The sequence below is a fragment of the Bemisia tabaci genome, chromosome 5 (genome assembly GCF_918797505.1).
Source record: "Bemisia tabaci chromosome 5, PGI_BMITA_v3".
Lineage (NCBI taxonomy): Eukaryota > Metazoa > Arthropoda > Insecta > Hemiptera > Aleyrodidae > Bemisia > Bemisia tabaci.
The window spans coordinates 48,443,282-48,461,448 of record NC_092797.1 but is presented as its reverse complement, the minus strand read 5'-3'; the positions used below and the strand labels follow the sequence as shown (position 1 = coordinate 48,461,448).

Genomic DNA, 18,167 nt, shown 5'->3' with positions numbered 1-18,167 from the left:
TCATTGTTCAATACCTACGTGTTCTGTAGTTGCATTAGCGGCGGCAATTCCAATCGGATCCAGACATTCAACGCGATCCGGAACAAAAATTCGCTTCCCCTCGTTAGAGAAAAATTGTCTGGATCTTAGGCTGGAGTTAAAACCGCGGCAGACGGTAGTTCACAGTAGCGTTGTTAGCGAGCGGCGCGAATTCCTGCCGATGGTTGGTGAGGCGGCGGTTGGTGGTTGGTGGTTCCGCCGGCCGGCGGATGGCTGATGGATCGCTCCAAGCCGGAATGTGGACGGATGCCCTCAGCGGGTCAGGCGCAAAAAGCGACGGCACGTCTATGCCTATTGATCAATCGAATTATATCGGAGACAATCCACCGGAACCCGGTGCCACGTCCGCCGGAAAACCCCCGAGTCTCACCACTCATCGGCGAAGCCCGGCCGCGAGCCGGCAACGCGGAGACGCTTAAATTTCCAAATAATGCTGCCGCCATAAAAATGATCTGTTGATCGGCGACGTCCGAGGAGCGAGACCGCTTTTTTCCCCCCGTTTCGAGGAACAATTAAACGGTTGCATATATCTCATTGTCCCCTCGGAAGGCGAGGGGGAAAGATTTATCCGAGATTAGCAGAAATGCAACTAATTACGATTCCATTTACTGATCGATCGCTGATCCGCTGATCGCCGAGCACAGAAAAAAGAGCTATGAAGAGCAGTAGATATCTTTTCCCCGCTCACCACATTCTTGTTCTTCTTCTTGCCTCCTGGTTTTTTTCCCCCTCAACGTTCTTCGTGTGCTCTATTCTGCTCCACGGTTGTCATCCGGCAAGGAAATTTAGAGCTTCGGAGAACTTTCCCAAGAGCGGTATATTTTGGAGACACTGCATTGACAAACTGAACAATGTAATATGGTGAGGCAGAAGTTAAAAGGAGGGGTATCGAAAAGGGCCGTTTTTTGGCCCATCCTGAATTTCCTCAACTCTATGATTTCTCTATGATGAGTCTATATTTTATGGAATGTATCATCATTTGATAACTTTTGGATCTAATACTGGCTTACAAGTGGGTTTGAAAGCCGATTTTGGCTAAAAAAAAATCCGAGATTTGTGGATTTGCGGTCCGATGTCGGAAAAACCGCATTTTTCGTCAAAATCGGCCTCTAGACCCATGTGAAGACCGGTATTAGACGTGGGAGGAGACCGAGGATGACCAATTCATGATGGACTCAGTAAAATATAGACCTTCAATGAGCAAAAAATCATACAGTTTGTCGCTTTCCTGACATAAGGGCGTAACTACACTCTACAATGGCCCCTGTCGCCCATACAACTCAATGTCCTTCTGGGCTAGTCTCAATGTGTAGTTACGTCATTATGTCAGTCAAGCGACGAGTTTAGGAAATTCAGTTCAAGCGGGACCAAAAGGGACCCTTATCGATACCCCTCCTTAGAGAGTCAACGCTACTTTTCGTCTTGTGATGCTTGACGAGCAACTTATTGCTCTAATTTTCTAGCTTTTACAGCAATTTCAAACCCCCTTACAGCACAAACATGAACTACTTAGCTCAGAATCTATCCTATAGGATAATATAGAGAAACCCCTATCGAGATCTCCAAAACCTTTTTTCCGACCAGACTTGCACCACTTCAGTCGAGACCTCCACCTTCGTGGACGGAGGACCTCGTTCCTTTGAACGGTCACGAATCGTCGCTCGTATGTCATTAGGGCGTATCTCGATGTCCGCACGAACTTCAGAAAGCATGGATTTATATGAAAAACAGAGCTCATGTGGAAATTCAGTTACGCCCTTATGTCAGAAGGGCGACGGAATTTCCGCTTTCCTTGAAAAGATCCATATCGGTAGCAAACTGTGGGTGTCATAGGCCGATGTAAAATCTATTCCATTACTTTTTTGTTGTATTTTATTGGGCTTACATGTACTTTACTGTATTTTACATTTCATGGACATTTCCTTTTTTTAATGCTGAATTTGAGGCCTCTTTATGAATCTCCTCATGACACCCATTGAGGAATCTTCGGAGGAGAAGTAGAAAAAAGATAGATCTCAGTGCCTCTTAAAATTTAAAGGTTTAGTGATACAGTTTACGCTTGCATCAAAGCAACCAGAAATTATTCTTAAACTCCAAATCGGTAGTGTTCTGGTCCCGATTTGACAACAACGCACGAGGCTTGATTGGAACCGACAAAAGGACGATCATAAGGCCAAGTGGCTACCATGTAACTACCAGCACTATTTTATAGGTATTGATGATAAAAAGAGGAAAAGAAAGAAATATTGCCAGGATAGTTTCTGCTCGATAATGATTATGACGGCTCTGGTATTTTGAAAGCTGCGTCAGGCTTAGACCGTTTATTCCCGCTATTAGAATCTAATCGAACCCGGCAAAAAATCGAACAGCGAGGACTTCCTCGAATATTTGGAACGCTTCTTACAGGAAATTTTTCGAATTAAATGTCCGTCGATTAAATGCACTGGTACTGGCGAGTTTTTCTCGCCACAACGCTTGTGTTGCGAAAACATAAGTTTTAACTTTTTCTGCTTCATTTCTTTAATAGTTTTTCAATCACTAGAACGAATGCTGTACATAAACAATAGAAAATACCAGACAATAGGAGAAAAGGGTTGAATCATGTGTCGTTTTAATGAAGTCGTTCTACAAGTTTTATCTAGGCAACTGAACTTTCCCGTCGAGGAAACAAATCAATTTCCATAAAGTTGAGGCGGCCATACCCAGAGGCATCAATCTCATCTATCTGCCGAATGCTGAGAAGCTGAGATCGCCCTTGAAATTTCATTCAATTCTGCACGTAAAATTTCACGTGATTTTTCACTTGAAATTTCAACAAATTTCAAACATTTCTGAAATTCCAAGAAAAATAGCTTGAAATTTAACGTGAAATTCTTACTTTTCATGAAATTATCCATCTCAGACTGAGATTCGTTGTGAAGCAACTGTTACTGCAACCAGCACTGCTACCATTACACCTGTACTTACACATAACTGGACACAGGAAATAGGCTTAACCACAGTTTCCAAGTATAGGGGCAGTTACACTTTTGGACCCTTTTTCCGGGAACAGCTCCTATGACCCATGACTTAGCCTCATAAAACTTGGCTCCATAAGTTGAAACTCGGAGCATATACATACATTAGAGTACGAAGAATCCATTTCTGCTATTTCCAGAAAAAGGGCTCATAAGGCCAATGGGCCCGGAAAGCTCTTCAATACCATCCTTGCGCATACAGGGTGATCCAAGGTTAAACGGCCAGACTGCAGGAGCGTGTTCTATGGGTCAAAATAGACTTTTTCTTCTTATAAAGTCTTTTCGCAAAGTGCCCCCAGTCGGAGCTTACAACCCCCCCCCCCCAACATTTCGAAAGTAAATCGTTTTTCCTGAATTTTGGCAATGATCGTGAACTAAATATCATGATAATTTGTACTTCCTTGTGTTTTTATGGCCTGAATTTATCTATAATCCCCAAAAAATCGAAATTGCAAATTAAAGGGGGGGGGGGATTGGGGTTGTTTCGGCTCCTGCAGTCTGGCCGTTTAACCCTGGATCACCCTGTAAACGTAGTCCAATTTCCAATTTGAGATTTTCCTTCATCGCGGCAACTCGGAAACCGTTCGAGCTCGCGACAAGCCCCGTACCCATTGATTATTTTCCACGCTTTTCATTCATGAATTTCCCGGCCACCGTAAAGGAGCCAGGACAGCGAATCAAAATAAAACTACACGCGTGTCGCTTTAAACGGGTATTTTTCGGACAGGGGGCGGGGGCAAGTATCACTCGCGCGAGGTGTAAGTGTGTTATAGAGTCGTTGACTATAGAGACGAGCTGGCGGTTGTTGCGGCGGACAATAGGAGGCGACTATTGTTGAAAATTGGAAACGCGCAAGCTGTCCCGCTAAGCAGAAACAACGTAAGTATTAGGGACTCACCTATGCGGATGAGTGGTTTAAGCTTAGGACGACAGCAGGTCAATGGCGCGGTCCGCTCAACTGGTCACGTGTCCCTATCTCTCTCCGGGATTCGGGTACGTGCCGGAATTCTTTTATGCCCGATTGGAATCGCCCGTAAGTGCAGTGCCTCCCGGGGGAATTCATTTTCTGGATATTTACCTATTGTCCCCGTCTTGTTATCGATACGAAATTTGTAGATGATAGTCGATAATATCAATGAGATGATGGAGTTAAATCGGCGATAGAAGTGGATTAAGCTGATTGAGGGTGTCACTAAAAAACAAGACTGGGGTTTAACTTTAAGAATATGGTAAAAGATTGCACCGAAAAAAATGGTTATGAAGGTGAGAATCCATACTGCTCGGAAAATCTACGGTATGAACTGCTTGTACATACGGTCTGGCTTTCACGACTGGAGCAGAGATGTGCTGAAAACATGTGTGTATGGAAAAGCAGGCGTGTGAAGTTACTGTTCATACAGTATGGACGCTGGGTCCATAAATAACGGACTCAGAGTCCATACTCTTCGATGTAATATTTGCCCATACTAAAATGGACTCAGTCTCTATTCTTAGGTTGGCATCAAATTTTTTACAGTCTGGATGTGGCTGCGACCCATACTTTATTATGAAGCGTGAGTGTATACATTTTTTCAGTGTGGTGGGTCCACACTATTTTGCGGGGAAAACAAACCCAAAAAGTTCGAAAATTTTGAGCTGTTGAGTTATCTGTTAAAATTGAGGGGGAGAATGTTCAATTCAGGCAGTTAGCATTCGAGTAATAAAGATCGGTCGTATTCGGCCAAAGCTGATAATTCACCTTCAGCTTTTAACGTTACGGTAGTCGGTCATTCAATAGATAATCTCTGGATCATGATCACGGGACATTTCATGAAAATTTTTGAGCATCACATCACGTAGCCGTACATCAGATATTTGTACACAAAATTTGACCGAAAATGATTCCGAAATAGCTAATAGTGCATCCGGATCAAAATCGCACATGGCAAGGTGAGACGATTTGCAATATTCATCCAAGACGTGCTTCCGGAATTTGTGATAATTTTTTTTTCTTTTTTGGCTTTTTAAAGGTGTTTATGAAAATAATCGATTTAAAATCATTGTTTCACCATTCAAAAAATGTTTATTAGAACTAAGAATGCCTAAGTTATTTTTCAAAATTGCCTAGAACCATTTTTTTAATATTCCCTGAAAGTTGGTCTTTGAAACATTAAAATTAAACGTTTATGAAACAAACTTCATTTTGGGCCTTTAATAGGGGCTATACTTGTGTTTGCAGTTTCACCGTCTGTAGAGCATTCCCCGGTCGATAGATCTCGGATCGATGGGGCAATGCCGTACGGAAACCGGTAGTCTCGGCTAAAAAGTGCGCTATAATGCCGCGATAGACGAGGACTGTAATTTAAACTCATCAAATCTATATCCATCTCCACGAGTCCCGCGCACAAGAGGGCCATCTATTGTAATTTTTTCAACACATAATTAGCCACAGCCCATGTTTACTTAGCCACTAACGCATAAATACGTATAATCATGGTTTTACGCTCCAGGCATGAGGTAGGCGGCGTAGCGGTTACCGTGGGGGAGGGGGGGGGGGTTAGATTTTTGAATTGAGTTCGTCTGCCCGACGCGCGTCTAGTCTGCGTATAGAATCCCCGGCGAATGACCACAACGAACAGATACGGTGCATTGCCATATTTCGCCTTTTCTCCGACGTGCGGAAGTATCTCTATTTTCTCATGAGCCCTGGAGAGCATGGATTTATATGGACAGAAGGTCTCATCTCAAAATAAAGTTACGCCCTTACACAAGAGGAACGACGATTTGCAGGGCCTGCTTTCTACCGTGCTAAGGGAAACGACTTATGAGTAATTTATTTGATGATCAGGGTACGTAATCCTTTGAATTTTTTACGAGAGTCCATACAAAATTGTGTTGAAATGCCCGATTTCGGAGAGGAACACCTAATATCTTTTCTTCTTTGAATAAATAATTTTTTATCGGTGATTTGGCATCCGAATGTTCATACGTCATTTTTTGCCCAAATTCTTCCCTCATCCTACAAGCTGATTATTAAATGATATATACAAAGGGTAAAATGGAGCGCTCCCCTTGGTTTGAATGGAGGGTTTTTTTAAACTAAGGTAGAACAAATTTACAAGTGTGATCCAATTTCAAAATTTTATGACTTTCCCTTATTTTTAAACAAATTCCCTGACCACTTACTCTGAAATTCCCCTACTTTTCCCGAACGTCTTACAAAGATTAAAGAGAAAGGTTAATTTTAAAAACAACAATGCAAACTTTGAAGTGCCGAAATTGAATATATGAAGTTAAAACTTGCAAAAAATCCGAAAACAGGCATGAACATGCGAGCAATGCTGTATTCTAACTTTTGTGACTTATCTTAATGTCAATATCATCATATTTTTCTGTGGAGAGAATCGAGTAAAAGTTACGAGACGTTTTGCTGCGATGGTCCTTAAAAAGACGAAGACTACAACGAAAGTCACCCGTCCATCGACCATATTACGCTAAACTGAGATACGTAATACAATTATATCAACTTTTGAGCCGATCAAATTGTATTCGACGAGTTGAAGGCGAACTTGATTTCTAACTCCCATTTTCCGTTATTCAGACGTGAGTGCAAGAGCGGTGTTAAATTCTAACTTTTGGAGTCTATTCCAAAGTCACAATCAAAACACTTTTCTGCAAGGATGATCGAGCGAAAGTTACTAAACGTTTCACTGCGAAGGTCATTGATCACACAAGAACTACAACGAAAGTCACTCGTCCTTCGAACATCACGTTGAACAAAAGTGTATGATACAACTATATTAACTTCGAAGCCGCTCAAATTGTATCCAACGAGTTGAAGGCGAACTTAACGTGTCATTATCGCATGGAGAATTTGCACGCAATTTTTTTATTGCTTCATCTGAAAGTGCCTAATGAGCTGAGTTCGCAATATTTTTCTTAATTTTTTTCTGACATGGGAAATTGGAGAAAAATTGATTTAAAAGTGAGAAAATGCGCCGCCTTGTGACGTCATCTGGCGGCATTTCCCATTTAAACACATGTATTTTAGCAGAATCGGTTATTTTGTCATATCTCCTCTAATAATCGCTCAATTCATGAATCAAGGGTATCTTCGTGTTCAGTTCACTCAGAGGATTCCACTTAAACAGGAAATTCATCAAATTTCAGACCCTTGCAAATTTTCCAAGCGCGAGATCGGGACTATATTTTAGCTTCTGCATATTATCTCGATGGCGTTATCAAAATACTTTTCTGCAGGGAGGATCGAGTACAGGTCACTGGACGGTCGCTGCGAGACCGTTTTGCAGTCTAATTGTAAGTACGTAAATATGGAGAAGAGTTAATGAAAAAGAGGCAGATGATTGAAAGGCATTTCAATTTGAACAGGGTATTCGATGTTTCACTCATCGAGTCCATAGAACTCAAGAAATTGACTGGCTCACTTGGAAGACCCCATTATCATATTTAATTGAAACGAAATGCGCATAAACTGTGACCAACTCCGTCGCGAACCTGCCCGCTATGTCGTGCGTCGATCAAGGCGTGGATATTGATTAGAGAGCTCGCAGGGCAATAGAAAACGACGATCATTGTCGAGTGCTTGACCGGAGCGCGACACGACAGTCACCGGAGTAACAAGAGAACCTCATAACATCCGATTTAAAGCGTAAATTCTCGTCACGAGGTCAAAAATATGCCTTTGAAGCAGATATTTGATGCAACTATTGAAGTTTGGATGGCCGGAATATTTTGAGAGTCACCAATGCCTTCGAAAATGTAACTCTTGCATTGCACAGGGATTTGCAATTTCAGGACCATTTACTATATCCTATACGTAAACTTCCACGAGAAACACCGAATGCCACTGGTTTTCTCAGAAACGTACTTCCAGGCTCGAAAAGTGCTTTCCTAGTTGAGGGCGTAATAGAAGTAATCCCCTTCATTCTGAGCAAGTTCACCTATATGTCCATTTCCAGCTCTCTATGAATGGATCGAAAACATAAATTTTGGAGACCAACCTTCAGGCGATCTTTTATGATCATATACACATTGACCAAATATTTGTGAACCATTGATCAAATATTAGGGTTGATTTGCGACTTTACTGGAAATCAGCGGGCCGATTATTCAAATTGATGGACAAAGCAATAGACAAAGAAGACAAAGAGGATTTGGAGGTATCCTATTGGTAGAAGCGGGTGGTTTCAATGGACAAAGGAGGTAGGTAATAGACTAACTAACGGCAACCCACGAGAGACCCGACAGTTAGTCTATCATTTTTCCCCTTAGTCTATGAAAACCATGACCCATTTCAACCGATAGAATTGCTTTATACCTCCTATTTCTTCTTTGTCTATAGCTTTGTCTATCAATTTCAATAATCGGCCCGCAGGCGCAAACTGCCAGACTAGAACTTGGATGGCTGTGATGTTAGTCCAATGCGCTTGCCACTCGCAAGTCGTAACTACTTCTGAGTGACAACGAAATGAACACGAGAACAATAGTTTGGGAGGACATCTTCTTCACCTCTAAATGTATCGAAGTATAACTGTTTCGATCGACTGAAACAAAAATTTGATCGATCAACCAAGTCCTTTTGAAATTTTTAAGTATGATTATAAAAAATAAAAAGTGACTCAAAGTAACCGTTAAAATGCAGGCATTGTTAAGTGGGTAGGATTAAAAATCACTAGAAAAAAACCACATTGGATCTAGAGTCCAGACTCTTGAAAACTTTGAAAAGAAAAAGGACTCTTGATTCAATCAGATTTAAGCTTAAATCAAAAGGAAATCCGCTCAAATTAAGAGGCTTGGTTCTTGATTTAAGCAAAAATCCGATTGAATCAAGAGTATTTTTTCTTGTCGATGTTTTTAAGAGTCTGGACTCTAGATCCAATGAGTTTTTCTTTCCAGTGATGTCAACCTTTGCGAACCAAAACCGAAATTATCTCCAGCAAACATTTCGGCCTGCTCTTCTGACGCAATTTTGTACCATATTCCAGTAGCAAACCCTATAGCGCAATTCGGAAAACACTTGCAAAAGACCACTTTTTGAGGGCTGTATGGCGGAATTTCCCTCTCTCGAAGAGTGGAGGAGGGCGAGGCGCGACCGGCACATTCCCGCGTGAATGGGGAGACGCGTAACTGCGGTGGAACTCGAATAAATAAGGAATTAAGAGGTGAGCGGGAGATATATTTCACTTAGCGACTCCCCTCCGCTTCATAAAAAGATAAAAGATGAGCCGGCGCCTCAACCTGTCGCTATAAATGTTTAATTGCTCCAATAAAATTCGGAAAATCCAAGCTCGAGGTGGACCGCCGCCTCGCCACCCCGCTTAATTGCTAAAAACGCGTAACTCGTTCTTTGACTGCGACTCTACGAATTTCTCGTCATATTTTCGTTGTTTCAAAGGAAAATTAATTGGCACACTGGGGAAAAACACATTGGATCTAGAGTCCAGACTCTTAAAAACATCGACAAGAAAAAATACTCTTGATTCGATCAGATTTAAGCTTAAATCAAGAGCCAAGCCTCTTAATTTGAGCGGATTTCATTTTGATTTAAGCTTAAATCTGATTGAATCAAGAGTCCTTTTCTTTGTCAATGTTTTCAAGAGTCTGGACTCTAGATTCAATGTGTTTTTTTTTCCAGTGCACACTTGTTTGTGATTTACAATGATTATTCTTCATCCCGAGTGGAATATTTTGTGAAAATTTCAAACAACGACGTCGAGTCGTCTTTTCCAAAACAAAAATAAAAATAAACTGGCGATTCTGAAAGAGAAAATCGAGTTTTTCAACTCTCACCCTCGAGATATCAACAAGAAGGCATTGAACACCCTTATGGGCTAGAGAGCAGAGGTTTCCGTTTATTAAATAATGTTATTCACATCACTCCACTTATATCTCGATTAATAAGATTACAATTTTTGTCCAAATAATGTTCAGACAAAATTGAATCAAATACTTTCGCTATCATTGATGATAGACCGGGAAGTCAGAAATGATCGTAGTCTAAACTTCACCAATTTTACAATCAGGATCGAGAAATGAAAATAAGTCATTATCTTGAAGAATCAGATATTGTTAATACACGGAACTTGCCTCCTCCTTGTTTTGAACACCAATTAGTTGTCCATAAATTTAATTTCCAAGTGTCCAAATTCACTTAATTTCAAGTTTATTATATTATGACAAAATGGTGGGAACTTAGGAAAGGCAATCTTGACACCGAAAAAAAAAAAAGAGCCGATAGCGTTGTGAAATCACTTAAGCAGCCTGCTCTATGTGATCTTCGCCAAAAAACAAGGGTATTAAAAAATCACAAGGATATTCATTTTAAGAGATATCTGTGCGTAATGGTCCATTTTTATCAAAAAAGTTGAGTTCTTTCCCTCTTCTCACTCTCCACCCTCACTCTCCAAAATCTGGAAGTGAGATCAGGAGCGCATTTCACTCTACAGCCTGTATTGTTCACATAAAACTAAGTGATAAGATACTACGAATAGGGGTGGAAATTTGCTACGTAAAAGTAGTCGCGCAACCCACAGAAAAAAACTTCCTATCCACACACTCATTCCATTGAGCACTGGAAAAAAAACACATTAAATCTAGAGTCCAGACTCTTAAAAACATCGACAAGAAAAAATACTCTTGATTCAATCGGATTTTTGCTTGAATCAAAAACCAAGCCTCTTAATTTGAGCGGATTTCCTTTTGATTTAAGCAAAAATCTGATTGAATCAAGAGTCTTTTTTCTTGTCAATGTTTTCAAGAGTCTGGACTCTAGATCCAATGTGTTTTTTTTCTAGTGAGAGTAACATGCGCTCCGGAGTACAATCCACTCTGAGTTGCATCTTCAGATTTTTTACGGTGCCTTTATACTGAGTTCAGCTCCTTATTGCAAGCCATGTATTTCGGATCCCACTTATCCGAGCTGTTCCGAGTATGTAAACAAATGCTGGAGATCTAAATAGATTTGAAATGTCTGCTGATAAATTTTTAAGCTGGTGAGCAATCGTGGAAACCACGGAAATGAAATTGACCCACGGTGTAAATTACGGTTGACATTCAATTTTCCAGGCCGGAGTTTGATCCGCGCACTTCTGAGAATGATGCACCTCGAACAAATTCATCAGAGGAACAGGCCGGCGCACTAGTTAGGTTATCTGATATAGTTATAAATTCGGCCAAAAATTACGAGATATATCAGAGAATTTATTCACTTGAACGAGCGTTAGTGACACGCTCTCCGTGGGGCTTCTGGGGCCCAGCAACCGGCAGTTTTATGGCCACTGTTGTCGGTTCGCCGGGAAATATCGCGCTTTCCACTTAATTATAAGGATTTTTTTGCACGGGTTTGGCAACTGGGGTTATGACTGGCCGCGGGTCGCCTCATAACCGACGCCCAACCAGTTTTCGAGGACCTTTTTCGTTTCCCACCCACCACCCCTCACCCCCGCCCCATTGATTTATCGGGCAGTTTGCTTAATTTACAGCGACTGCGCATGCACCTGAGGTATAAACAAACACATCATTTGATCTCCTCCTAATGACTTCATTTTCAGAGCCGAGCTCACCGTGCCCCTTCAAGTCCTCCGTTCTGCAACCGGCCCGGCTCACGTGAATCAGAGGGAATGAGGCTAAATGATGCCTGATAAGTGTAGCATTTCAGAGCGATTCTTTAAAAAAGGAAATCAGGCAGACTTAACCAGAATCAACCTATAACTTTGTTTGAGGGACCTGACTTTCCTTTGGATTTAATCCATTTTGCAGAACATAAAAAATCATGACACTTTACAATTTTCTATGGATTTCCTCTACAGTTTAAAAAAACGTTGATAAGTGTGTTATTCCCGAAATTTCAGGTAAGAATAGCCCGTGTTTTTCTGAAAAAGTTCAATACATGTGAGCGACTAAAATAAATTGTAGTTATAGGTTGACTAGATGCACGCATTTCTGCAAAACGAAACTATATGTGCATTAAGACATAAGCCCTGAGACCCATAATAATACACGCGTAACAGGGCTCACGTCATAATGCATATAGTTCCGTTCCGTAGAAATACGTCCAAATATCACTACAGTACCGCAAGATGCGCGAATAAGCATTAAAACACGGTAGATAGATAGGTCTATTTGTAATCAACCTAAATGAATTTTATGAAGACTTATTTTCCCTCGCGTTTTATTATATTAAAAGTAATCTTCACAGCACAACCCCTTGAAAATAAATGTGAATTTTCCCGTCATTATTTTAAATATGATATCACAAAATTTGAAGTCATTCACTCAGTTTTCTAGCGAAAATATAAAAAATAACAAAAGAAGAAGCTTATGTACTTAGAATGATTCTGGTCAAGTCCGACGAATTATGAGAAAGATATAGAACAAACAGAGCTATATAAAACCAATAGTCTGAAGTATAGTGATTTTTCGGTGAATTTATTTGAATTACGTTAATTTTTTGACTCGGCAAAGAGCAAAAAAGTCTACAATAATTACATAAAATTAAAACCTCTTCTTCCTACTCGTTTAAAAGTGACTTTTGTCAATTTTCGTCGGAGTTTTTCACTTGCGGGAGCTATAAATGTGGTCACAGTCTCAGAGACAGGTTCCCACGACGAAATGTATGCATCACGACTAAAATGTGCGGCAGACAAGGGCTCCTGCCGAGTGACATGAGTTTAATACTTCCAAAAGAGAAAAACACAGAGCAAGAAGAGAGTCCGCTCGAAGTGGGAAGGGGGGGGGGACTCATGATGACATCATTCTAGACGACCTTGGCGAGGCATGCGAATTTCGTTCATTTTAAGTCTTGCAGATTCTGAAGCCGGGAATAGAATATCTGCTTTAAAAATATTATAATTACTGAGAAACTAACAATGAACTTAACACGGAAGAAAAAGAGGCACGAGTTGTGTTGGATGATATGGGCATTTCCAATTGAACCTAACGTAACCTAACTGACAATTTTAGCGAAAATGAGTTTGAGACATTGCCGCATTCTGCAGTATAAAATAGGCAAGCTGATGTTTTTAGTTTAGATTTTTTTGGTTCAAATGCCTCATCAAAGCGCTAAAATGTATAAAATAATTTCCAAAAAAAATCTCACACCGAAAAAAATTCCCTTTGATCTAGAGTCCTGACTCTTAACAATATTGACAAGAAAAAATACTGTTGATTCACTCCGATTTTTCCTTAAATCGAATAGACGAGCCTCTAGATTTAGGCGGATTTCTTTTTGATTCAAGCAAAAGGTCTGATTGAATCAAGGGTATTTTTTCTTGTCAATGTTTTCAAGAGTCAGGACTCTAGATCCGAGCTCCTTTTTTTCCAGCAGCGCACCATTCCAAAAATGGCGAAGTTTCTTCTCCTATCCGTCCTGTAAAATCGTCAGTTTGCGGATCAGTGGCGTAACGGGCGCCCCCGCAGACTCTGCTATGCAGGGGGGCCCAGGCGCCAAGGGGGCCCTCGGCCGCCGGAATTTTTTTTCTCTCTTTCTGTTTGATGCTTTGCTTTGGTTTCAAACTTTGGGCCTTTACTTACCAAGGTGGGGCTTCTTCCTCTGATTTTTATTGTTAGCTCAGGGTTTTTCATACTTCTTTCGGACTGTTCCAAACTTTTTGTTTGCTGGAGGGCCCCTGCCTTCCAATGTCCACTCAGTGATTACTAAAACGTTTTTCTTTTTTTGTCACTTTTCGTATTTCGGGCTTTGGGAGATCAAATAATCTAAAGGGCCCCCAAGGCTCTTGGGGGCCTCTATAGATTCTTGGGCCTGGGCTGGGCTCCTGCCACCTTTTAGATCCTTGATCCTTTAGGGGTCCCATATAATCGGGTACGGGATCTGGGACGGTGAGGGGTAAGGCATTCCGGTCCAAGTCCGTGATTTGAAATGCCTCGGGCCAAAAAATGGGAAGGGGTGAGAGGGGGGGATAATTTTGGAATTTTATCGACATGGGGGGGGGGGCCTAGAAAAAATTTTGCGGGGGGGCCCAGCGGAAGTCCGTTACGCCACTGTTGCGGATAGGAGGTTTTGTTCCGTAGCTATCAACTTGCGGAAAGAGAAAAATACCGTGAACCATGAAAGATCACCACTGCCAATTTCCGGGTGAAAATAAAAGATGGAAGAAAAACTTAAATGCTTTTAACCGAGCGCACGGTAAGTACGAGTGATGTATTTCAACTTTTACGCCCGCTCGTTGACTTGCGGTGACGCGGTGTTGCTCACGAATTTACGTAAGAGCGTTATTACGGGTACCGATGGCAGGGGAGGTTGTAAATTCCGCCGATTTTATTTTTCTGGAGTGTAAATTCCGCCGATTTATCATTCCCCCGATTTGTGAATTCCGCCGATATGACGTCCACCCAAAATGTAAATTCCGCCGGTCAATGTTTTTGAAACAGGATTTGTAAGTAGTGCAAATTTGCTTACCTCTATGTCTATGAGTTGAAGTCGGAGAGGAGAGCATAGAGAATAAACATTTAGGGTGTAGAGAGCCCCACGTCAAAAAATAAAACAAAAAAGAGACCCATGTCGTAAGAAGACCAACAGTTTTTCACTTTTTCACTGTGCTGAAACGGTATGAAACTGTTTTAACAAATTTGAAACGGTCTTGGTGAATTTTAAATTTCATAATTGCATTGTCTACGTGTGCTTTTTGCCTTTTGACGTCTGACCGAAGCTTGGCTGGAGACCCGACACTTTGAATCCGGACGTACACTTCCAATTGGTAGGCGAGTAAAGCTTCAACGAACATTTTTATATTAGGGTGGCCGGAATAAAAGAACTCCCTGAATTTGCTATGAAAAGATTCACAAGCGTTGATCGTTAGCGTTGTGTCGGAGGTGTGAAATGCCCACATTTGAGGCGGAAACAAACTGTCGCTAGCAATGTAATTTTCGCACAGATAATCAGCAAACGCACGACACTACTGATATCATCAAAGTGCAACTCCTCGGCTTCGAGCGCAGATCTACCTTCAAACAGATAACATCTTAACTTGATGCTCTTGCCGAATATGAGTGCCGTTCCAAAAACATTTTCCTTTTCCTCCATCGGCGGAATTTACACTCGCTTGGTGGCACCTATCGGCGGAATTTACACTTTCGGTGGATGGAAAATCGGCGGAATTTACCCATTTTCGGCGGAATTTACTAGCGCCCGATGGCAGAACAAACGCAAACACATGTAAGCAAGCACATCACCGCGCACTGGGTATTCTTACGAATCGTACGCATATTTGAACCTATTTATGCCAAAAGAAACTATGTCCCAAGGAGACTGTATGCACAAAGTTCCCTTTAGCATAAATACGTCCATTTCACCATGCTACGGCAAAGGGTCGAAACTCTCCATCATGGAGTGAGCCTCAAAGCTCATAAAATCACGTGCTGACCGTGGCTGACGTGCGGATGACGTTACGGTTCTCTCCCGTAGTACGACAGGTTTGCCCCTTGTTTTACGGAAGAGAGCAGTAATTCTGTATTATAATGAGCCCCGAGATGCATAAAAGTACAAGGAGACCAGGGCTTACAACCGAATGGAGACACCTCTCTTTTCGTCGTTCTGCTGGTGTTAAGAGCGTATCTCTATTTCTGTATGAGCCCCGAAAAGCATAGTATTATATAGAGAACAGGTCGTGGAAATCAAGATACGTCCTTACGTCAGGAGAGCGACGTGTTGTAGTCCGGTTGTTGCGGATTGGCGGTTGACCGCGGTACTACGGTGTGTTGACGGGACCATTAGCCGCCCGTCCAAGCTCCCTGTCCAGTATCGTAATACGAGGACATGTCGCGCTGGTTTTCGCGTCACGAAACCGTCACGACAGCGCCTTGGAAATATGATCAGGGGTGCCGAAACTTGGGGGTCAAGGGCGGAGACCTTATGTCTTCGTGGCCCCACACTCAGAATCTAAGCAATGTACGCAAGAGAGGCAAACGTTGAATGCGAAGGTCAACGCTACTTTTCGTGTGATGATGGTTGATGAGCAACTTTTGGAGATATAAAAATAAAACAAATGTGACGGATGGTGACAGGTGAATGTCGGGGTGAGCACTTTGTTATGGGTGAGTTTTTGCAAAATAGGTTGAGATTGCTACAAATGCTACACTCGTCGTTTCCCGGTCGAGCGAGCGTTTGGCGTTGAATTTGAAGCGTTTAAGTGTTATGTAGTAGTCTACTCGTTATAATGAAGTAGAAAATTGAAATTCACTCACCTATCTGACCAGCATAATGCATCGTCTCGGTATCTGAAAAATAAATAAAACGACAAGTTAGTTCATTCCTTTCGGAAACCGTTATTTTTCTCTTGTAGATTGGCATAAGCCCTGTTTGTCCAGTCAGTTTTGTGTCAGACACGTATAGAAAGAATAAAATGGATACAAATTGACGAAACATTCATTTGTTTTCGTTGTTTAGTTTTCTAATGAAAACATGAAAGATGAGAGGAAATCAGGGAACTAGAAATTCAGTTGGGCTGATTCTGTTCGATTGGCAATTAACGTCTTTTAGAGCCAGCTTGAGTTGAGAAAAATTTAAATTTTGTTACATTCAGCTTGAAATTAGTGTCACCATTGATCTGATCTCATCGTCAAAATGGAAACAGAATATCATACCATATCTGGTATCTTCCAGGAGAAAATTTTCCCTAAAGTTTTTCGAATACATAAGGAATAAAATCTGGAAATTTTGGCGTAAATTTCTCTCTGAAAGCTCAAAAATTGATTGAGATTTGAGTCCTGCAGCCTGATTGTTGAAATTTTAAGTTTGTCGACCGGATTAGACAAGATTATGAGGAATTTAGTCATGTGATTGGTCAGCTTTATCCTTCGTCCTGTTTGTCGTGCCGATAGAGAGGATGACCAGAATTTGACGACCGGCAACTCAAGAGATGCCTTTAGCTGCTGTGTGATTACATCCCCCACCGGTATGGCGAAGAGGACGAAGGATGAGGCTGACCAATCACATAACTCCATTCTCTTTGTTCTTGTCTTATCCGGTCGTCAAAGACAAAATTTCAACAATCAGGTTGCTGAAGTTCCAAGATAGATACTCTTAGGTACTGGAAAAATGTGATTTAAGTTTTGGAAAAAAGTTCCGGAAAATAAGCCCCCTCGCACAGATCCGGTCACATGGTACTTTTAAAAAAATACATGCGATCGTGCTAATCCCGACCCAAAGTACAAGACAACATCGGGTAGCTCTGCAGTAAGCAAGACCAGAGTTCTGCCGTGCTTCTTCAGAAGAACGCCGTATGAACATTCGAGAGTTTCAAAATTTCCTTCGATAAAAAGTTCATTTTTCAGGAAAGTTATGAATATTTTCCCTTTAAATTTTCAGGAACTTTGAGTGAAATTGCTATCAAATTTATCCGAAAAATTTGGAAAGAAAATATTCAAAAGTTTACCAGGAAATTCATGTTTCATCAAAGGGAATTCGGCAACATTCGAATGCTCATACGGCGTTTTTCCTTAGCACGGGAGAGTTGGGATCAGATTATGCTGTGAGGGGGGTCACGGGGTCAGCGATGGTAATGGAAGGGACGACAGAGGGCGGTAGCATCGGGGCTTGAATTATGCCTCGGCGGGTATCGGCCGGTGGATGGAGGATGGCGGCTAGAGCGCGGACCCGGAGGCTGGGCGCCATCCATCAATGCAAATATTTGCTCGAAAACGAATTCCGCGGACGGGAACGCCATCAAACACGCTCTCGACGATCTGTCGAGCGCACTTCATTAAGCTAATGTTCTGCCCGGCCACTAAGTGTGCCTTGCCTTGCGTTTCGGCTAACGTTACCTCTCCTCCACCCGTTGCCGATATGCGCGCACGAGCGAGATTTTCAAAAATCGAAATTTTGGCACTAAAAAAAAACTCCGGCCGTGGGAGCCGCAATTACGGGCTATATAGACATACCGTCCGTTCCGGACTCAAAGACCAAAAATTCCGGCTGCTGGAGCCGTAGCTTCGGCCTCTGAACCCGGAGCAATCGAAGTTACGCCCCCAGCAGCCGGAATTTCCGGCCTTTGAGCCCGGAACGGACGGTATGTCTTTATAGCCCGTAATTGCGGCTCCCTCGGCCGGAGGTTTTTTTTTTTTTTTTTTTTTTTTTTTTTTTTTTTTTTTTTTTAG

General features: G+C 41.8%; 1 protein-coding gene across 1 annotated transcript in view; it reads right to left on the bottom strand.

Annotated features, from left to right (window-relative positions):
* The window catches only part of trh (PAS domain-containing protein trachealess), a 272,726-nt gene that overhangs the window by 191,436 nt on the left and 63,123 nt on the right, over positions 1 to 18,167 (bottom strand). Inside the window, 1 exon segment of the mRNA XM_019044254.2 lies at positions 16,257 to 16,289. Coding sequence (XP_018899799.2) covers positions 16,257 to 16,289 — 33 coding nt within the window.